The sequence below is a fragment of the Chlamydotis macqueenii genome, chromosome 11 (genome assembly GCF_036417535.1).
Source record: "Chlamydotis macqueenii isolate bChlMac1 chromosome 11, bChlMac1.mat, whole genome shotgun sequence".
Taxonomy (NCBI): domain Eukaryota; kingdom Metazoa; phylum Chordata; class Aves; order Otidiformes; family Otididae; genus Chlamydotis; species Chlamydotis macqueenii.
Window position 1 is genome coordinate 12,312,794 of NC_141566.1, and position 22,022 is coordinate 12,334,815.

The window sequence follows — 22,022 nt, forward strand, 5'->3', positions numbered from 1 at the left end:
TCCTTGGGCTCTTGTAAGAGGTCTGTGGTCTGTTTGTGAGGAACAGAGGCAGCTTAACGCATGTGCATGCTGCAGCTGGACAGGCCCCTTCTGCCTAGCCTTTGTGCTGCCCTGCTGAAGAAGCTGCTGGTGCAGAGGAGTGGTCATGTTGATGTAGACCATCAATAGAGGAGCCTTTGTTGCTGGTCAGGACTTCACAAGTGCTTACGGGCCACCCTCCGCTTGGATAAAACCCACTGGGATGTGTGCCTGGAAGCTGGGTGTTCTCTTTCCTCCTTTTCATGTGATGGAGTGAGCTGCTGGAGAGATCTTATGGTGGCTGGAGGGACTGTTGGGTCCTGACCTGCCTAACTTTTATTCTGTTAAGAGTCAGGGAGGTGGGAACAGACTTCTATCTGTGAGCCAAGTGCTCAGCCTAAGAGGTAAAACACCAGTCACAGCAGTGTTTCAGAACATGTTTATTGCTGCTTACTGTTTCCCTGCAGTGGATCAGAACGAAGGTCCCTATTGCACATCAATAGATTTTATTTTTGGCATCCTTGAAAAATTGCACAAGACTTCTTAACTCCCTTCCCCTCTCCCCTAGTTGACTGCTGAACACACAAATGAGATTCTTTCACCTAAATGATGGCTATGGTTTGCCCAGGAGCCATGGCGATGCTTCCCAGACATGGTCATGGTGGGGCTTGTGCATCAGTACACTCCTGCAGAAGGAGGAACCCTTTTGTGTCTGTGGCTTTTATGTTTGCATACAGTGTGCAGGACACTAGACTCCGGAAAACATGCCTGGATGATCTTTGTAGAGACACTATTTCTACTGCATGCAACAGGTATTTGTGACTGCATCTAATTTACCCATTGAATTGTCCCCGTGGGATTTGATCTGTGGGACTTCCTCAGCTTCTGCTGAGCTTCTCTTGCCAGGCAGTAACAATCCAAGCTGCACAGTGAAAATCTAAATACAGTGAGTTTTTACAACTACAGTTGCACAGGATGAATCGGAAAACTGGAACCTCAGAACACAGGATGAGATGTGCCTGGGGATGGTAGACTCCATGCACATCTGCCAAGTCCATGCTTGCTTTTTTCTGGTCTTGCGCATTTGTGAGGGGAAACCCTTGGATGTAGGAGCAAGTTGTGGGCTTCTTTGAAGCCTTGCAGACACAAGCCAGGCTTCTGAGGTGTTTGTGGTGCAGTATGCATTACTGTGTTTCCCTGGGGGAGGAGATAAGGACACCCTGTGTGTGTGTCAACCAATTGAGACCATGTTTGTGGAGCAGCAGAGGAAGGAAGTTGTGCTCAGCTATGTGTGAATCGAGGGAAGCTGAGGAGAAGGTTTCTCCCCATGGCTGCAGGATGGTTGATGGGAAGCAGCTGGGGTTGGATGCCCTCTCAGTACACCCAGGAGACAGGCACCCACTGTGGAGAGCTGCAGGCCTGCTCAAAGGCTTCCTGCAGCAGCTGGAGGCTTTCTTCCACTCCGTTGTTGACCAGTGAAAGGTCGAAGTAGTGTGCATATCGGCTCCGGATGCTCTCTGAATCCTTATGGAGCTGTTGCAAAGCCTCTGACTGCAAGAAATAGAGAATGCTCAGGAGGTTGGAGAGGGGGTGAATTTCATAGCCCACCCCAACAGACAAACTCCCTCCCACTATCAAAATAACTCAAGTGGTTGCTACGTATCACAGCACAGAGCATCCCTTGCAGTAGCTTGTCTGACAAAGTAGGAGCTGTTGTGCCATCTCTGGGAGTGTGTGTCTGGGGTATTTGCTGGACTTCTGTGCAATGCTGGGAGCATCAGGTTACCAGCTAGAATGAGGCCAGACCTGCTTGGTTTGGTATTTAAAATGGTTTATGGCAGCTCCCTGGGAGGAGGAGGTTCACCAGCAGCACGCTGCTCATAACTGTGCTATGCAGTGTAGCCAGCTCAAGGCCTAAGGCTGGTTTCAAGGGAGGATCCCTGCAGGATGGTCCCTCTCCATTGGCTTTTGACCAGAACAGTGCTGGCTGGCAGAGCTGTACCAGCCTCCCTTTACTGGTTTTGGCTGGGACAGAGTTAAATTTCTTGATAGTAAAAGCAAAGCTGCCTGCATCGCTCCCCAGCTAGCAGGGGCATCCCAGGAGTGCGTTGCTGTGGGCAGCTGTGCCCTCAACAGTGAAGTCCAGATTGATTTCCACATAATCACCCTAACGGAGCTGGAAACACCCTGCTGGAAACACCCTGCTTCTGTGGTGGGGGGGGCGAGGATGAGCTTACAGTGCTGCAGCTCTGCTTTGTGTTGCCCAGTACCTCTTGGGAGTGGAGAGGGGAGAACAGTAAGCAGTTTGGCTGGGTCATGTGAGCTCTGCGGAGTCACATTTTGGCTCTGCTGCATCCATTCTAGTAAGCAGTTACCTGAGCTGTACCAGCTAGCTATATATAGTGCCTGCAGCAGCAGAGCAGGCCCTGCCCACTGTGGCAGGAGTTAATTTCTGTCTGGAGGCAGCAGTGGGTTAGGCAGCAGGCTGCCTAACTGTCCTTTCTGCCCTTAAACTTGCCCCCTTCCTCTCCCCCAGCCTGCTGCATCTGGCTTTACAATCCTCTGCAGGTTAATGTGCCTCTGAACACCTGTGCAATGCTTGCTCTGAAGGCTGCATAAATACCCACCCTGCAAACTTACCTGTATCTTAAGCTTTACGAATTCTAAATTAATAGGTTGGGAGAGGTGGCCTTGTCTGGCCATGAGCCCAAGAGGAGAACAGCTCTGTGGGCTTCCCCGTTTTCCCATTGCTTCTAGTCTCCCTGCAGTTAGCCATCAGGGGAGCTGGTCCAGGCTGCGGCAGGGCAGCGTAGGCATCAGGGGCTTCTGGGAATTGGCAGTTTGTGCCTCCCAGCCTTGCAGTGATTGGTACTGCGTGAATTAACTGCACCATCAGTGCTGCTTTCATCCTAATTTTGGAGGGATGAGCATCTTAATAAGGCAAAGAGGCTCCTGTTTGTGTGTCCTGTTTGCATAGCTGATGGCAGGATAAATGTTCCTGCTCTGCAGCACTGCTGCAGCTGGAGATGGCTCTGGGTGCTGGGCTGTGTGCCCCATTACATGTTAGCAGCTAGTTATGCTGCAGGGATGATGGTTGCTGGGAGAGAGTATGGCTGCAGGAATCGCCAATTCCTGTTTTTCAGGTCTGGGTTGAGGAAGTTGTCTTGCTCTCCTGGACCACAAAACTCAATGCAGAGAGGAAGAAGCTAAGTGGAGCAGGGAGAGAACCCTGCGCTCCTGCAGCTCCTCGCCTCCCTGCTGTGGGCAGGCAAACCTGGCCAGATTGGGGCTCAGCCTTGATGCCCTGCCACCCACCTGTTCTGCCTTGTCTGTTGGGGCAATGAACACTACAAATGGGGAGAGCTCGGCCGTACGGACGATCTTCAGGGTCTGTGGAGAGAGGGGTGTAGTTAGCAGAATGTAGCTATTCCTCAGGGTGGGAGCAAGTGCAGCCAGCTGGCTGCTGCCCCCCACTACCCCACGTTGCCCCCCTAGCCAGGGTGCAGTGGTCCCTGTGATGCAGTGGTGGGCTAAAGGGGCCACCCCTGGTCTGGGCCCATGGGCTCTCTGAGTGGACTCCTGAGCCGGGGGGTAGTGGGGTGATGTGGGGCAGTTGAGTGAAGCTGGAGCAGGGGTCCCAGCATGGCTTCCCCTGTACCTCGTGGGGGAGCACATAAGGTCATCCCCTGGCTCTGCTCTGGGGTGGCTTCTGGACACAACTGCTACTTTGCAAAGCAGCACTCACATGCTTGGTGTCAGAGAGGGGAAAGGGTTCCTTTGCGAGGCCCTAGCCCTGCACCCCTATTCCCACAGCAGCCTGGCCCTGGCCTTGTTGTTACAGGCAGGCACATGCTGTGACAGGGAATACCCTCAACTGCAACAATGTGCAATCTGTGGCAGCCCCTGTCCTGCCCACCCCTTCCCCTCCTCCCTACCTGGGGCTCAATGTCCAAAATAGCGACTTTGTCCTGCTGGTGGATCTTGTGCACTGTTTCAAACTTGGTGCCAAACATATTTCCCTGGTAGCTTCCAAACTCCAGGAACTCATTGGCTGAGATGTCCCGGGACATCTCCTCAGTGGAGACGAAGTAGTAGTCCTTGCCGTCCACCTCATTCTTCTTCTGGGGACGTGTGGTGTCTGGGGAGGGAGGGAGATGGTGAGTGCTGGCCCTAAGGACTGGAGAACAGAACAGAGTGGGCAGCCTCTCCTCTGGGTGACCTGAGTGTCTTGCCTTCCCCTTTCGAGAATGGGACTAGGGCATGGAGGACCTGTGTACCTCAAGACTAATCCCCTTTCAACTCCTTCTTGCTTGGAACAAGTAGGGAACTCAGCTAGCCTGATAAGAGCCATTGGGATGTGAGGAGTCTCTGCAATGTGGGCAGTAGCAGCCCTGCAGCCATCTGTGGGTATGTTCAGCCTGTGGGACAGCAGGCAAGAAGGCCCTACAATGCCCTGTGTGATGGCCTCTAACATCAGGACTTGGTGGTGCTGGTGGAACATCTCTCCATCTCCCATCTGCTGTCAGAAGGTTCTGGCTCAAGAAGGCAAGAGGAAATGCATCCTGTGCTGTGCCCTCCACCCTGGCTGGATACTTACATGGAGGTGGGTACATGAACTTCTCTGGGTTGTTGCTGAGCAGAGCGTTCTTAATGTGGCTGCGGCCCACACCGCTGGCCCCTGTAGAGAAGGAGGGATGGATGCTGGAGCCAGGCTCAGAGAAGCCTGGCAGGAGATGCTGGGGCCCCTCTGCAGCTCTGAATCTGAGGAAAGGTCCAGAGCTTGGTGGGGCCTTGCCCAGGATCTGCTTTCTGAGCTGGTCCATGGTGTCTTCCAGCCCTGGAAGAGGCTCTCCCTGCCTTAAGCACACTCACTTCCACCCCCAGCTGGATGTAGGACTAGTGCCTGCTGAGCAGCCAGCATAGCTGTACTCTGAGCTGCCCGTGCCTGTGAGGTCCACTGACAAGTGCTCAGAACCCACAGCGGGAGTGCTTGCCTTGGTGCAGCTACACAGGCTGGAGCTGTTTGTAATAAAAATTATCCGTAAAGATACCTAGGAGCTGGAAACCCTTGAATTAACTCAACCTCAACATCACAGTACGGGTGCCAGACCATGCACAATGCTGCATGGAGGAAGTCAGCCTGCTTGGTGACTCCTGCAGGCAGAAATGTTCCCAGAGCTTACTAGGTTTTGAAGGGCAGTGCTTCCCCAGCCCCTGTTCAGTCCTGGTTCCCCATGGGACCCACCACACGCAGCCCTTGTGCTGCAGAGGATACCTAAGGCAGGACCTACCGATGAGCACCAGAGTCTTCCTCTTGAAGGCAGGCAGCCTCACCACCTCCTCATATGAAACCACATCCAGCTGGTCAAAAACTGAGGTGGAAGAAAAGCAAGACAGTGATTGGTCAGAGCTGGCTCGGCTGCAGCAGCAGGACTGTGCCTATCAAACTGAAGCCAGGTCCTTGCAGGACTGGGCTGGGAAGTCTTCCCTGTTGGGCTGCTTGGGGAAATGGGTAGCAGCCTGAGCAGCAAGCAGCACATGAGGTGTGGAGGGGGTGCTGGGGAGCTGGACCTGCAGCCACTGAAGGAGAAGCCAGGGCAGCACTCACTCAGTAACTCTCCTTGGAGTGGTAGGACCTGGGTGGGGAGGCAGCAGGATGCTGCAGAGAGCTTTATTTATCTTGCTGATTTACGGCCTTGTTTGTTGCTGGTTGGAGCTGAAGGCTGGGCTAGGAGCCAGCATATTCTGAGGCCTCTCTTGGCCCAGGAAATGTTTAGCATGGGACATTTGCATGGGTGGCTGAGGGCCAGGCTCCCTGCCCCACCAGGTACATGGCTTGGCAGCTGTGGGGAGCAGTTTGGGGTGCTCTCTAATTGCTGAGCAGCAGCAAGACCACCACTTCAGGATTCTGTGGAGTTTGAAGGCCTAGGAGCCCAACCTCCCAAAGACCTTGGAGCCAAGAGTGCCAGGGATTGTCACTGCAGAAGAGCAGGGGAGCTTGGTGCCTGGCTTCTGGATAAGCCAGCCCCGGCCTCACCCACTAGAGAGCTGCATGGGGACATGGGAGGGGTATAAGCACTTTGGAGAAGGGACTCAAAAAAGCTGATAGCTCTGGGGTATCTTCCTGTAGTCCCACTGCCAATACAGCTGGGCCATTTGGTCCGACTCCCATGCAGGACAGACTCACCCCTGCCCAGAGGCAGGAGTGATGGCCAGGACTAGGGATGGAGCCCATTGCCTTGCTCACACTTACTTGAACTGTGCTTGGCCAGGTATTTATCTTTGCACTTCTTCTTCTTCCCGAAAGGGCTACAGCTTGGGGATTCGCTTTGACTGGACTGGGTGACGCTGGCCACACGCCTGCCGAGAGAGGAGGACACCACCATCTGTCCAGCTGTTATCCCAAGCCCTGGGGCAGCAGCAGGAGTGTCCCTCAGACATGCAAGGGCAAGAGGAGCAGGGTGGCTGCTGGGACAGGTAAAGGCTCACCCTGCAGCAGATGAAGGGGACATTTGTCTCCTTTTCCCAGCACTAATGCTGGTGTTACCATTCACAGTCACATGGCTGGTAGCACTTGGTCATTGTTCCTGCTTCCACTCCCAGATCCAGCCCTTCTGGCCAAATCCAGGGACCTACCACTCCTGCAGCTCCGGAGAAGGGATGAGTCCTGCTGACTCGGTGCAGGAGCCCTCCACCCGGCCCTGCCACCAGTTGCTGTCATCCTTGTTTATGATTTGAATCACATCGCCAATCTGAAACTTCAGCCCTGCTTCCTTGCAGGGGATCAGGTTGTCTTTTTTGGGGTCGTAGTCAAACTGCGCTTTCATGAACATCTGCAGAAGAAAAGAGTGAGCCGGAGTCAGCGTGGCCATGCAGGGTAGCTGAACTTGGTCATGTCTGGCTCCCAGCCCCACATTGCATCCCCCAGCAGTGACTACACAGCTGGCTCCAGGCACAAGGTCCCTGCTTCAGGAGAGAACCCAGCCCCTGCTGCGTTCCAGGCCCTATGAGGTCAAGTGGGGAGAAAGGAGATGCACAAAGCCTTAGGGGAGGTTCTTGGGCATGGAGCTGCAGTGAGACGTTCTGGTGGGTGATGGAGGGAGGAGGATGGCATCTTGGCTCTACTATGAGCCAGTGAAATGCCTGCTGCCTCTAGGCAGGCCTCTGCATGCCCAACAGCTGATGCTTGAGCCCTGACATGTAGCCCCTTCACAGTCCCCCAGGTGCTGCACGGTGCTGGTGAGCTGAGCCAGCTGGAGATGAGTCCTACCACCTCTACCACCGACCAATATGCAACTGGGGTCTGCAATGGGGTAAGCAGAGAGGAGCCATCAGAGTGGTGCACCCTGCAATGCTGTGTCCTAGGGATGCCAGGGAAGGTCATGTCTCAATGCCCAGCTGCTATGCCCTGGCCTCTCCTTGGCCCCAGTGATGGTATGAAGTCCTGCAGGCTCTCCTGTGTCCTGGGTGATCCCTGTTTCTTCTTTGATTGCTCAGGAAGGTGCTGGGCCCTGAGCTAGTGGCGTGCCTGGGGCTGCCCAGCAGTTGTGCCACAAGCAGGAGATCCTTCTACATGGGAAGCAGTACTATCAGACCCCAGCCTCATGCTCGTGCTAATGCAGCCTTTCTCTGAGCACAACCCCATCAAGTTATCCTAGAAATGCAACACATAGCAAGTGGGCAAAGGGATTTGCATGGGGTGATGTCCTCAGATGTGATAGGCAGGACCTGGAAAGTCATCCTCCCGGGGTAGGGTAGACCATGCTGTCCTTGTTCCACATAAAAACAATTTCCCACAGTATGTCCTCCTTCAGCAGTGCTGCTGGAGGCACAGGTCCAGCAGAACATGATCACAGTTCCCTTTCACTGCCAGAAAAGCAGAGCATATGGATCAAGCTGCGACATGAGATCTCTCACAACGGAAGACAACAAAAGTGGAATCTCCTTTCAGGATGAGGCCTGATGTCCTGGTTTTGGCAGGGATGGAGTTAAATTTTCCTCTCAGTAGCCAGTGTGTTTTGGATTCGTATGTAAAGAATGTTGATAAAAACACGCTGATTTTATGAGTTGTTGTTAATGAGACCAAGGACATTGTTTGGCTTTCCGAGTCTCGCTAATGTGCAGATGCAGGAAGCTGGGAGAGAAACAGACAGAATAATTGACCCAAACTGGCCAAAGAGAGTATTCCATGACATAAACGTTATGCTCAGTACATAAGTGGGGGTTGCCCATGGGAGGGGGCATCCTTTGCATCTATTTTTCCCTTTTTTTCATCTCTCTTGCTTGCTGGCATGGTTCCCTCTACCTTGCTGGTTCGCTTTTGCTCCTTTGCTTGCTGCTTGGTTTTGTTTCTGTGATCGCTGCTCGGGACAGGCTGTATTGGTCATTCGGACATTGGGTGGTGAGAAATCGTGTTCATTTTGTATATTGTAATATCCTTATATTCTGTTATTATTGTAGTTTTCCTTTGCTGTTTTAGTAAATTGTCTTTATCTCAGCCCACAAGTTTTCCTTTCTTCCCAATTTCTCTCCCCCATCCCACTGAGGAGGGCGAGCAAGAAACTGTGTGGGGATGAGGGCTAAACCACCACACCTGATGCTTGCTTTGAAAGTACTCTCTGGCACCAGGAAGCTGGTCAGCCACATGGACAAGGGACACACTGCCCACCTGCCTGGAGCCCTCTGCTCCCACAGCCCATGCTAGATGTAGCCAGGTCACTTTTGCAAAGACCCTGCCTTACACCAATTAGGAGTTAGCATTAGATAGTGCCAGCCATCACTCATGGACTGCAGAAGGCCAGCTCCAAATGCAAGCTGTTTTCCTGCCCGCTGCCTGCCCCCTCTGGAGCTGGAAGCCCAGGTACTAAGCTGTATGAGAAGCCCTGGTCTTTAAAGTCAAAAGGCTGTGGTTTGCATCTGGGAACAGGTTGGTGGTGACCTCGAGGGCCTTGAGTGCTCAGTGCCTCTTCTCATTAGGATCCTCCCAAGCAGACTTGCCCCAGCAGACATGCGTCTGGCTGCCAGGCTGCAGGGCAAGCCAGGGCAGGGGGGCACCATCCTGCCTGCCAGGCCCTGAAATGAAGGTGATCATGGGGATCCAGGAGTTGAAACAGAACCAGAAGTTAACTCTTGGTGATAATCTACAACAAGCCTGTGAGCTGTCATTCGGGGGGGCAGACAGCACCATGGCAACAGGGAGGACAACTGCCGCTGGCAAGGAGTTTGTCCCTTCCCTGAGCCCACAGCCAGGCTCAGGTGAGCCAGCAGCTGTATTCACAGAGGTAATTTTTCCCCTGGCACTGAGCTGACATGGCTGACTAGAGCTGGCTGCATCAGGCCAGGGAGGGCAGATGGACAACAGGGAAGGGCAGACACGATGCCAGTGTTGACTAAACAATCATGTGCAAGGCTGGTTAAGCTGAAATGGGGACAGCACGGGCTGAGTGAGAAAAAAAGAGTTTTCACTTGCCACCATGTTCAGAGATTTCAGCTTCTCTGGGTGAGAAAGGAGGGCAACATGGGCTCCCCCAGCCCATCCTAGCACCATCCAGCCTTCTGCCTCTGAGCTCCTCTCCCACTCCTGCCTGTCCATGATGGGGAAGGCTGCGCTGGAGTTGGCTCCTGCACCCGGAGAGAGGACAGCATCCCTGTCAAGACGCAGTGAAGTCTTGGCAGAGGAGACAGCCCTCCCCACTATCCTAAGTATTCTGGCTACAGCAGGACTTCAAAGGCAAAGCCAGGCAGGTGTCACCCCCTGTCACAGCATGTCACAGCCCCCCCACCCCCGCCCAGCAGTGGCAGCAGGTGCAAGAAGCTGCCTTCCTCTACCATGCCACTTCCTTCCTCCCACTCACTGCTCACAAATGTGCTGGTGGCATCCGGACCTACTCACTCTCCTTGCAGCATCAGGTACCAGGGACAGCAGGGAGCAGTGAGAGCCCAGTGCTGCACCTGGAGGTGCTGCTGTGGCCCTGTAACAGGGATGTGGCTCTTAAGAGTCACAGCTCTGAGGGCGTCAGGAAACTCTCTTGCACTTCCTGGTGTGCACATGACCCTGCTTTTCCATTACCAAACACCGCACACATGTACCACTGTGGCTCTGGCATCCCAGGCCCATGTTCCTACATACACATTGGGTAAAAATATCCACACAGGGCCAAAATCTGCTTGTTTGCAGCAGTGTAAGCACAGGACAGGTTCCTTTGTCCTCTAGCAGCTCAGGCAAGGTGATTAGCCATGCCCTTGTCCTTCCCCAGCTCAGCACAGCTCTCTCTCCCCAGCACTGGTCCCCCGTGGTTTGCTCTGGTCCCACCCAGCCCCACAGCCATGTCCTGGCACAGCCTGTGGGTCTGGAAGCTGCACTTACCTGGAGAGCAGGGAGACGGCTTTGTTGGTTGGGAATGACTTTTATTGAGACCATCCCCTTGGTTTCTTTCTAGTGAACAAAGGAAGGGGAGAAAGAAGAGTTGGAGGAGGTGGTGCCTGGAGGTAGCCCAACAGCAGCAACCTGTTCAGGGAGCTGCTGAGTGCCACGACCTGAAAAGGCAAAGTTCCTGGGTGCTGTGCCTGGCCAGAAACAGTTCTGCTGGGGCTGAACTAAGAGCCATGGAAGCACAGCTTTGCCATGCTTGTCTCATCCCCTCGGGGGAACACCAACACTCCCACAAGGGGCTGGCTGTGGGCACTGCTAAGCATCATCAGAACAAACATGGAGATCTGTATCATCTCTGATCTGGCTTCCCCAGTGAGGAGCCTGGTTCTGCCAGATCCCCTCCATGCTGGCCTCTTGCTCTTGCCCTCCTGGTGACATTAGAGGCACAGCACTCCCTTCCTTGCCACAGGCCAGATGCACTGTTGCTCCACATGCTTCACAAGACCTACATGGTCTTGTGGAGACAACCACATCTAGAGGCTTTGAGGAGCCTCCTGGCCCAACTGCCCTTCTCAGGAGGCAACGACAAGCTGTTCTTTGGCCCTGGAGCAAGGACGTCTCACCCCCAGGCAGGAGAGGACCATGGCACTGCAGAAGTGCCAGGCCTCTTGCTTAGGCTGCTGGTGGGTGTCTTCACACCACTTCCCTCTAGCCAGGTCCCACATGTTGGGCATGGATCAGGGTGGCCTCAGTGTGTGAACCCAAGGCAGGTCTGAGACTCTGTCCAAAGCTGACTCTACCAAGGGCTTGGCAGGATCACCATGACCTCAGCAGCAGGAAAATGGCACCAAGGCGACCTGCAGGAGCAGCTCAGGTCTACAAGAGCAGCCAGCCCCCAGGCTGCAGTTGCACACCAGTCTTGGCAAGCAGAGGTGGTTTCCAAGCCCCACACACACCAGCACATGTCAAGGACCCAGCCAACAGCCTTTGCTGCTGCTCTCAGGAGGCCAGAAACAAGCAGTAAACACAGACCTCCAAGGCTGTGTACAGAGACCAGCACAGCACCCTGGCACAGTGGCCCTGGCTTCTGCCACATCACACTGCTGCAGGTAGCTGTTTGTCAGCTCTGGTATGTAGGAGGTGGGTGAATGCTCAGCCAGCATGCAGATCTGCAGGCCAAAGGGGTCCTTCCTGGGGAACAGCCTTGCTAAACACAAATACCTACCAGAATCTTCTGCAGCTGGTCAACTGAGTGGTTACTCACACTCTGCCCATTGATTTCTATTATTTCATCACCCACGTGAAGGGAGCCTGCCAGCAACAGGAAAAACATGAAAATGCAAGAATGGTCAAGAGCCGCTCACCAAACCCAAACTACACAGTTCCACCAGCCTCCTAACCCCCTGAGCAAGCAATGGCAAGGACACCACACTGTTTGGCTGGGCAATGCTTGTGGAGCCACACAAGTCCCCTAAGCACATGAGACTAAAGCACAAGGGGAACGAATTCTATCCCCTCCACCCAATATACACACTTTATCCAGTCTGAAGGTCATCAGTTCCTTTCCACTGTGTGTCCTTCAGTGCTTTAGACTGGTCAAAGCACCTGTGTTAGAGTTATTCTAACCCAACCCCATGTACCAACCCCTCAAGCCAAATGACAGCCTCCTCACAGTGCCCTTAACACAATCATTCTTGACTTTGTGTGTTTTCAATTTATATACCCAGCCAGATCACAGCCTCAGATATACTACTACAAATCTGTCTCTGGCAGCATTATTGGAAAGGCTCCTGGGTTATTTTGGCCGGGGGAAGCTCAGACTTCTCACTTGCATCCAAGGCTGGAAAACGGGCCTCTTCTTCCAAGCACAAAACATCTAATTTCCATGCCCCCTTGGCAAGACCCGAAACCAGAAAACAGCACCTATTTATTTCTTTTGGCACTTTCTTTTGGTCTGCAGAGCCAACCCACAGCAAGCCTGTCTCACCTGTGCACTTTAGGAATAGGAAGAGCTCCCCTCACAGTCTCTGCGGTATGATCCATCTCTCATTACAGTGGCCTCATCATGAGACAGAGACAGATGGTCTCTGGTTCCTTTTTGGGAGAGCCCCTCCCTCAATTCTTCATTTCTCCCTAAAGCCTCCAGTGTATTAACATAACAACTATGCAGAGAGATGAGTGAGTCCTGAGTTTCTGACATATTCCTAGTGGAGGAACAGACACAGGGGAAAGCCAGCAGTGCTGGGGGTCTGCCTTACCTCCAGACAGAAAGAAACCAGCTGCAGATGTGGACCCCATACACTGCCTCTATGAGGGCCTCATTACCTTGTCTGTGAATCATGCCCCCGTGGAAGATCCTGGCCACCATGCAGCTCTGCTTGTCGTTGAGCTTCAGTGTGATTCCCTGGAAGACAGGAAAATCAATGACTGTTCACTGGAGGGGAGAGCTCCTGTACTCTCAAGCAAAGTCCTCTCCAGGCCCATGTCCACGGTGGGCTGCACAGTGGTTGGGAAGAAGCCCCCTGCTTGGCCAGCCCAGCCTGTTGCAGCTCCTCTTGGCACAAGCCTCACCACCCTTGCTCCAGGTCCCCAGGCAGAAAGCAGGATCCAGCACCCTCTTGCTGTGGCCAAAGTCTCCAGTGATCTCTGGCTTCCCCTGAGGTCAGCCCCTTGCCATGGCTCTACCTGCCCCTCTGGGTGCCACCGGGCTTTGGGATCTTGCGAGCTCTCACCATGGGCTCCTCTGTGACCTTCTCAAACTGGATGAGGCGTATCTTCCGCACCTCACGGCCATTGCTGTGGGAGGGGCTGCCCAGAGTCGCTGAGCCATTGGTATAAATGTCTTCAGTCATGGCGTTCAGGGATTGAGTGATGGTCTGTTAGGGCAAAACACAAACTGCGGTTTAGGGGCTCCACCTGGGAGTGGGGCCTGGGAGTGCTGGATCCCCGCTGCGGGGCTGAGCTACTCCACTATGTTAGGGTGCCTGGGGCACAGCGGGAGGAGAGACCCATATGCTGGAGGAGAGGACAAAAGAGCAAGAAAAAACAGCAAAAGAGCTTTACCCTTGAAGATGTGGATATGGGCTTGATCTGCAGTTTTCCAGCCTGTGAAACACGGGAGGTAAGAAAGCTTTGGAAAAACTATAGGTAGCAGAAGCCGGGAGTCCACAGCTGATCATCTTCTGCAGCAACAAGATCCAAACACTACTTGTTTGTCGCAGCAGCACTTGGTCCACAGCTATCTTGTTACATAGCATAAAGCTCAGGACAGCTTTACTGAGTGAACAGAGCAGTTTGAGACTCACTCCTGTGAACCAGGAGCCAGCCAGGCTCTGCTCTTGCTCAATCTGCAAGTTCAGCCTTTCCTCATCTACGTCAATGGGCAACCAACATGGTGCAAAGCCATGTCCACATCCACCCACTGAAGGCAACATGCTCCCAAGCCAGCCAGAAACTCCCTGTTCCCCTCCCCAGCTCCCAGCTACAGGCCAGTTTGTGCTGGCAGGCACTGGGAAGTCAAGCAGGGGCTTTCAGCCATGAGGAAACTTCTGTTTGTTTCCAGCAGGTGTTGGCACTGGTGCATGTAAAGGGTGCATAGGGTCCTGGGCAGAGACTTCCAAACCTGCCCTGCCATGCAGCAGGGACATTGCAAAGTGAGCTGCAACCTCGCAGTCTGAGAAAATCTGGTGCATTCCTGTGTAAACCCCTCAGACGTGCTGGGCAACATCTTTCCGCATAGCTTGCAGACATGCCGGTTTGGCCCCAAGTGCAGTGGACTTCCCTTGGGCTTCTCCCAAATCAGTGCTGGCCCAGCAAAACCCAGGCCCAAGCCCCTGCCCACCTTGTTGCCACTCTCAAATCCCCATGCCAGCTCGCGAGGGAAAGCAAACCCTCCTGGCTGCCCCACTCCACACCAGTCTGCTGGCTTTGCTGCCTAGTTTGCAGCTTGCACCCACCCTTCCAGTAGTGCCTTGGTTGGGAGCCACAGCCACCAAACCTGTGGGGACACCCAGCAAGGTCCTCACCAGCTTTAGTCTCCCATCAGTGACATGGCACACCATGCTCCATCAGGCAGAGTCAACACCTCTCCCCGCCGCACGCTGACTTGCCAACACCTGACCAAGTGCTGGATCCCAGGGCTCCATGCCTGTGGCTGGGGAAGCAGCAGCCTGACCCTGCTGCCCTGGCTCACTCTCACCCACTGCAGGCACCTAGCCTGGACCAGAGAAAAGGCTGCAGCCCCATGCCACCAAGGGGCGAGATCCAGCCAGGCCATGGGGAGGTTTGTTTGCATGCAACTAGGGTGAAGAGCATTTCCCGGTGGGGTGCAGCCACGGCACTAAACCACAACAAAATTAGCTTTGGTAGGGATGTGCCAGAGTGCTGCTGGGCTGAGACAGCAGCCCAGCCCTGTGCAATGGCTAAAAGCCGGGAAGGGAGCCAAAGGCAGGGATGGTAGAGCAAGGGCTAGCCAAGCCAGCGGGAGAGGTGCTGGCAGAGAGGGACGGACTAGCATTAAGGCACGGGCACTATCATAGCCTTGATGAAAGGGTGGGTCTGTCTCATGGTGGGAAGGGCGCAGGGAGCTGCATGCTCATGCTGCAGCAACAGGGAAGATGCGTGATTTATTTTTAAGCCAACTAGTTCTAAAAGAGCCAACCAACTTCCTTCTCAGAGGAAAAAGGTGACTGCATGGGCTCCAGCTGCCAACGGCTTAAACATGGAGGAAGCTGAATCCCAGCCTAGAGCAGCACACAAGCCAAGGACGCATGGCAGGGTGGAAGGAAGAGCGACTTGCAGCCCCCTAGCCTGGCTTGCCAGCCCCAGCAGGGCAAGCTGCTACCATGCTGTTTGCAGGGTAGAGGGACAGATCCCAGCAGTGCAAGTGCCTAGAGCCAGCCCTCAGCTCTCTGTCAGCTGTCGCAGCTCTGACAAGCCAGTGGGTGGGAGGAGGATGAGGAACTTCTCCAGCCCTACCTGAGGCCAAAGTGCCCATGAGGTGGTTTGAATTAGCACAGATCACACTTATCTTGGTCATGCTTCAGCAAAGCATTACGCCATGCAATCCCTGGCTTCAAACCTGTAGGCTCAGCACAGCCCAATGACACAGCACAGTTCGCTCCAGGGCTGGGAGTTCCGGTTCCCGCTGTCCCCACCATCCCCGCCAGCTGAGTCTCCCAGCCCTGACCTTTGCTGTTTGCTGAGAGCTGTAGAAAACACCGAGCCCTCAATGCTGACACAGCACCAGTGTCACTCTCGTGACCCTCAGAGAGCAAGCCTTGTCACCAGAGACTCACTGCTGTGCCTGGGCATGGCCACCAGTCACTTGATGAAAGCTCTGAACCCAGCAGAGTCCTCTGGCAACTCTCTCTGCCCCAAACAGAGTCAAACTGGGACGGTGTGGGCTTTTGCTGACCACACTGGGTAGCCATCAGGGGGGATGGGAAAATACCTGGCTCACGAGGAGGACCAGGACCCACAGAATGGCAGATTCCAGCCCCAGTGCTGGGCATCCAGAAGCCAGACACAGGAAACATGTGGCACTCACACTCCATGCATGTGAGCCAGCCAGCTGGATTGCCTACCCTGCACTCTCCTAGCATCCACCATGCTCTCAGACAGCTTGGCCCTGCGTAGCCCGTGACCTCAAGAACCTTTTGAGTCATGCTGGCAGTGCACCAGACGCTGCTAATTACGCACTGCTCCACAGGAAACATCTGCAGGTGCTGCTAAGAGCCAGCCCCATGGCCACCAGCCATGTTCTGCACAGCCCCGGGCTTGGTCACCGCTGGGGCCAGCCTTGGGGCAGACATGAGACAAGGAGGTTGGGGGGCTGAGCTGTGCAATAGGGCTGCTGGGTGCTGGGCATGGTCGAACAGACCCAGTGAACAGACCTGTAGGGCTGCTGGGCGCCTTGCAGCTGGCTGGCAAGGGTACAAATCCTCACACACAAATCCTGCTCCAGGTGGCAATGTACAGACAAGCCACCAGATCCATGGGTCAAAGTGGTACACTCCAGTTCCCTGCCTGTATTTTCCTCAGACCCTAGACTTCTGCCCCGTATCCTGAGGAGGAGGGAAGGGCACCAGCTCCCCAGGCAGCATTTGTCAACAGGGAATTTGGTGAGTATAGAGCAATCCTTGGCAAGGACCCCAGGGCTGGGCACCCTGTCCCCTGGCAGGGTCAGCGTCATCTGCTAGGGTTGCTCCTGCTGCTGTGCTGGCTCAGCCGGGCTGCACGCAACCGGACAAATCAAACATTAACTGGGCAGCTTGTTTGCAGGAGGCTGAAGCAGCACTTGGGGAAAGCAGCACCATAGTGCAAAAAGCACATTCAGTGGTTTGGTTCCTGGGCTTGCCTTGCTGCTCTAAACAAGAGACTGCCAATATCAGGTGGCCTCAGAAGAGCAGGGCTCCCTGGTGAGCATGTGGAGAAAGGTCAGATGCTCCTGTCTTTGCCAAGTGGGCCCCCAAAGTACAGCAGCATGGATGCAGGGGGGAACCCTGGAGCTAGGATCACCCGGGACTGCTCTATTGGCTGTCAGGGAGACACACTCTGCCACCCACAATGAGCAACAAAATCCCAGCTCCCTCCAGAAATCATCACCCATCACATTATAATCACCACGAGTGTATGCAGAGAGGCTGTGGCACTGTTTGATGCAGAAATGCCCAGCAACCTCTCCTCCTGCCTCAAAGCTCCTCTTCCTCAAGGTTCTGCAACCTTGCCTCCTCGCTGTCCAGTAGATGTGTGCATCACAGTCTCAACACAGCAATGTGTAAAAAAGCAAACTAGAAAAAAAAAAAAAAAGAGCTTGGGAGTTGCTTTTGGGCTGCTCCAGCAGGCTAAGGAGCAACAGCCAGGTGGACATGTAGAACTCATCCCTGCTTTCTGCCAGGGTCTATTGCCTTCTCAGGTCTGCTAGCATGATTGTAGGAGCAACCTTGCCCAAGATCCCTTCCAACCATATGATCCAGGTTTTTTTCTTAAAAAAAAAAAAGCATTTAAACCAAACATTGCTGACACTAGCAAAAGGCCTGGCAACAACAGGTCACAGTGGGAAATGGCACAGTGAAACAGGAGGGATACAAGCGGTCATGGAGGGCAGAAGATGCCACCAGCTCTGTGTGCCCTCGCACTGATTCCAGATCATGTAGTGCTGCAATGGGGAAGGGCCAGATTTCCATGGCAGTACAGTCAGTTTTGCTGAGGCACCATTTTCCCACCAGGAAAGGTTGATGCAGCCTTCCAGATGTGTTTGTGAAACCAGTCACCTCCAAAAGTCAGTAAAATCACAACACTGACAGAAGAAATCTTGAGCAGCTGCCCAGCTGCTCCATCCCCACCTTCCAGAACAAGCCCTGCAAAACGACTTTTCCCCTGCAGCTGTTACAGACTGGAACATGACAAAATGAGATTAAAAAGTTGGAACCAGTCCTCCTCACTTAATTTTGGTCAAGCCCAGAAGTTCTGCTTGGCTTTCAACCACTAATTTTGCCCACGTTCTTTTCAGGATTTGGTCCCTGGGGACTGTGGCCTCAATCTGCTCTGAAGCTGGCACTGGTCGGATCCTGGGAACTGCTGCCCACAAGGAAATGCAGTGTCCCCTCTGCACCCTAAGGCTCAGCTCCCTCCAGAAGCACCCTCCTTTTCTCCATTGGACTCCCAAAGGTCACATTCACTGCCCATTTTACAGCTGGGGAACTGAGTTCACAGCCGATAAGGAGACATGCCCAAGGTCACTGTGCCAACCAGGTGCACAGTTGGCAATAAAGTCCACACCCCTTTGGTAAATCTTTATTTGCCAGTTGGGAGACAAGGAAAAGATATGCAGGCACATGGTGGGGCTCAAGGGAAGAGGGCAAGTGGTTTCCCCTACTTTGACTTATTTTCTAGCAATGTGTGCCCTGCTGCGATGGGAGGAATGCAGGATGACATTTCCCAGTGTGTGACTCTGACAGAAGAAATGGGGAAGAGAAAACTCCCAGCTGCCCTGTTTGACTTCAGCCAAGGAGCAGCTAGCTGGGCCCAGCTCCCTCCCTGAGAACTGCTGTTGGGCGATGTCCCTGTTGTCCCACAGAAGGGCCCACAGCCACCGTGGGTCAGCGCCGACTCTGCATGCACGCAACACGGGGACAAGCGTATGAGTGACTGGCAAGCTGAAGACATGTAACCCCAGGTGGATGCTAGTCCTACAGAGCAACACTTAAAAGGCCCCAGGCAGATTCCAGTTCATCATCCCTCCCATTATCCCTGCTGGAGTAAATACACTGTAATGCCAGGGAGCTGTAGGTCAGTTCCTACATTTTCCATGTCCCACTGCCATTGGTGATTTATCCCTGCTCTGCCTGTGGCCAGGCAGGCCCTCTGTCTGGATTCCGCAGGCAGAGAAATGGGAGAGCTCCTCTCAGCAGCTGCTTGATCCAGGCACTTTGCTTTAAAAGCTTTTTTATTTTTTTTTAAAGCACTCTGCCAGGGTTGAGCCATAAAAAGTGCACAAACCACCGGTGTGGGACAGATCTGACAAGCCTCTTTTGGATGCTACATTGTGCAACAGGATGGGCCAAGGACAGCACTTCAAGAAAATTTCCTCTCTGCTCTCAGAGGCTCCCCACAGCTGCAAGGGAACTTCAGCCCAGGCAAGTTATGTCATGGCTCTATCAGGAACTCCTGTTCGAAGTCAAAAATCTCTGCTGGGAGAAGAGCACCAGCTGCTTAACACCAGGAACTGTTGACCTTCTCCTGGTTGCACCCAAATTACTCCAAATGACACGGGCTGGGGAAGCAGCCCTCGCAGCACAACCGAGATGGCTGGTGCAGCCTGCTCTCCTTATGTCGGAGATGGAGTGCACATGCCCCCTCGGCCTACTCCCTGTCCTGAGGTAAGTGAGAGAAGGGCTGGCTGCATACTACTTCTCTGAGGCTGAGACCCATCACCACCCCTGGAGGTTGCTCAGCAGCTGAATCAGCTCATGTGACAGGCAATTCCAGTTCAGACCAGCTACAACTTTGAAGCAAAAGAACCACAAGCTCCTCCGTGGAAGGATGCTGAAGCCTTCCTCTTCTCCACCAAGCTCCTTCTTCACTGCCTGGCCACACCGAGCCAGCCATGCTGGCTGAGCATTCCCGCAAGGCATCCCATGTCCCCCAGCGAGGAGCCCCGCTCCTGGGCTGTCAGGGACCAGCAGTACCACATACAGGCCACGCACCTGGATGCCCACCTCCTGCCCGCCTTGAGGTCTCTGCCTGAGGGACCCTGCTCCCCGCAGCGTGCGCAGGAGGGAGGGGATCGACGGGGACCACCGCGGGCTCCGTGCCAGGCCTGAGCTGGGCGCAGGGTGCTGGGCTAAGGGCCTGCAGGGAAGGTGGGCGGCACAAGAGACGTGGAATGGAGGGGGGCACCCCGGGTGCTCCCTGCCCGGGCTCGGAGGTAAGGAGGCCGGAGGCAGCCGTCAGCGGCCCTCTCTCTCTGGGGGCTCCGGGGCCGCTGTGGGGGCGGACCGGGGCTGGAAGCTCCCCCTCCCCCCGCCGCCGCTCACCTCGGGCTTGGCCCGGTTCTGCAGGAGGTGCTCCAGGTAGAGGTCGGAGAGCGCGGTCCGCATGCTGCCCTCGCTGACGCTGCGCCCCGACTTCAGGGTCATCCCGCCGCCTCGCCGCCGCCGCCGCTCCACCGCCGCCGCCAGCAGCTGCAGCCGGTTCCGCTGGCTCCAGCAGAGCAGAGCACAGCGGCCCGGCTCCGGCTCCAGCAGCGACACAGGCTGTGCCCTCCCTTCGCCCGAGGAGCGGCCTGCGGGTGGGTGGCGCGGCGCCGGGCGGAGCCTGGCGGCCGGGGGAGGGCCGGGGCCGGCCTCGGCCCCGCGGGCAGCGCCGCCGCGCGGGTGCTGGGTCCTCGCTGGGCCCCCCTCGCCGGCTCCGGCTCGATGCCGAGCGGCCGGTGCCCGGCGGTGAGGGGAGGCGGGGCGGGCTGGTCCCAGAAGTGAGAGGGATGAGGCATAGCATCTCCGCACAGGCGGCACATCAGCACCGCCAGCTGCCACTCAGAGCCTCGCCTCGCTGCTCGCAGGGGCTCTTTTCTTCCGTGAAACAGTGTTCCCATCGTGTCTCTGCTGGGAACGGCCCTGAGAGCGCTAGGGCGGGTGCTGACAAGGCTAGACCCTGCTGGAGCGGGGGCTGGCTGCATCCCTCACACCAGCTCACCTGGTTGACAAAACCAGGGTGGGAGGCTGGACCTTAGAAAAGCTTTCTCCCCTCACAGCTAGGGCAGAGGCCCAGCAATGACACAGGGAGCAGCTCTCCGAAGCAGATTTGGTGCACACCTGGCTCTCACAGGCCAACAGTCATCCCCGGGCCTTGCTGGTGTGGAGACAGGCTTGTGCTGGGCTCTGGCGTGCCTTCAAGGTGAGGAGACCCAGGGATTTAGCAGATGCCTCCGAGGTGATTTAGAACCAGGATACAGCATCGTGGCTTGTAACAGGAACAGTGTGGCCAGCAGTAGGGAAGTGATCGCGGCCCTGTATTTGGCACTCATGAGGCTGCACCTGGAGTACTGTGTGCAGTTTTGGGCCCCTCAGTACATTAAGTTGCGGGAGTACATCCAGAGAAGGGCAACAAAACTGGTGAAGGGCCTGGAGAACAAGTATTATGAGGAGCGGCTGAGGGAACTGGGATTGTTTAATCTGGAGAAGAGGCTGAGGGGAGACCTTATTGTTCTCTACAGCTACCTGAAAGGAGGTTGTAGGGAGGTGAGTGTTGGTCTCTTCTCCCAAGTAACTAGTGATAGGATGAGAAGAAATGGCCTCAAGTTGCACCAGGGGAGGTTTAGACTGGATATTAGGAAAAATACTGAAAGAATGGTCAAGCATTGGAACAGGCTGCCCAAGGAAGTGGTAGTGTCACCATCTCTGGAGGTTTCAAAAAAACATGTAAACGTGGCACTTTGAGACATGGTTTAGTAGGCATTATGATGTTGGGTTGACGGTTGGACTTGATGATCTTGGAGGTCTTTTCCAACCTTAATAATGACTATGATTCTGTGATTTCTCTGCACTGTGATGGCCCTTGCACTGTTCTGAGTCTTCCACCTCCTCATGCACCTGCGACTCGCATGGCTATGGGTGGGATGGCAGATCCCTGCATTTGTGAGCTATGCATGGTGGGAAGGGCTGTGGTCAAACTTTTTGCGGTCTCCCTGTGAGCGTTACTGATGTCAGAGCCTCAGGTGAAGTCTGAGCTTTATTTGGGGATGGGAAATTAATGCTAGTGGAATGTTCTTTAAGATAATCACTGAAAGGACTTTTCACACTGGCCCTGGGATCCTGGAGGTTTTGAGGTTTCCTTGCACCAGACTCCCACACTGCTGCTAGAAGAGTTCCCCAGGTTACCTTGGTCTAAAGTTACCCTAAGAAATACAAGGGAAAGGAGGATGCAAATCCCTACATAAAGGAAACAGGAAAACAGGGGAAAAAGCAGAGGAGAAAAAGAAAATCCATCTTGTTCTAACAGCAAGTTTCTCCTGCCTTGTGGGAATAAAACTGCTCCTGATTGGGCTATCAGAAAGCCCACAGTGCTGTGAGACATGAGGAAGAGAAGATGTGGGAGCTGCAGGCGCTGATGTGACAGGCACCAGCAGCTG

The 22,022-nt window shown here is 54.6% G+C and overlaps 1 protein-coding gene and 1 long non-coding RNA gene across 3 annotated transcripts; one reads left to right on the forward strand and one right to left on the reverse strand.

Annotated features, from left to right (window-relative positions):
* Nucleotides 1-443: 443 nt before the first annotated feature.
* Nucleotides 444-20,187, reverse strand: MPP1 (MAGUK p55 scaffold protein 1). Of its 2 annotated transcripts, XM_086756788.1 has the most exons (12): nt 19,930-20,187; nt 13,123-13,266; nt 12,716-12,794; nt 11,616-11,701; nt 10,385-10,453; nt 6,655-6,851; nt 6,272-6,378; nt 5,310-5,390; nt 4,616-4,696; nt 3,954-4,156; nt 3,334-3,408; nt 444-1,569 (listed from the first exon to the last, which is right to left on the reverse strand). In XM_086756788.1, the coding sequence occupies exons 1-12, from the start codon at nt 20,029-20,031 to the stop codon at nt 1,393-1,395; spliced, it is 1,401 nt and encodes a 466-aa protein (XP_086612914.1). In that variant the 5' UTR covers nt 20,032-20,187; the 3' UTR covers nt 444-1,392. The 2 variants fall into 2 exon arrangements, with proteins under 2 accessions (XP_086612914.1, XP_086612915.1); XM_086756789.1 differs by lacking the exon at nt 13,123-13,266.
* Nucleotides 4,163-6,750, forward strand: LOC147599398 (uncharacterized). Its single transcript, XR_015259810.1, has 3 exons — nt 4,163-4,621; nt 6,326-6,495; nt 6,622-6,750. It is a non-coding gene; the product is annotated as an uncharacterized LOC147599398 (long non-coding RNA).
* Nucleotides 20,188-22,022: the final 1,835 nt, after the last annotated feature.

What these genes read in the sequence shown, in the direction of transcription:
- MPP1 (XM_086756788.1), bottom strand. Translation starts at nt 20,031, where the DNA reads ATGACCCTGAAGTCGGGGCGCAGCGTCAGCGAGGGCAGCATGCGGACC. An exon ending in GGGCATGATTCACAGACAAG is followed by an intron (nt 11,702 to 12,715) that starts GTAATGAGGCCC and finishes TGTTGCTGGCAG; the next exon opens with GCTCCCTTCACGTGGGTGAT. An exon ending in CCTGGCCAAGCACAGTTCAA is followed by an intron (nt 5,391 to 6,271) that starts GTAAGTGTGAGC and finishes CTTCCACCTCAG; the next exon opens with TTTTTGACCAGCTGGATGTG.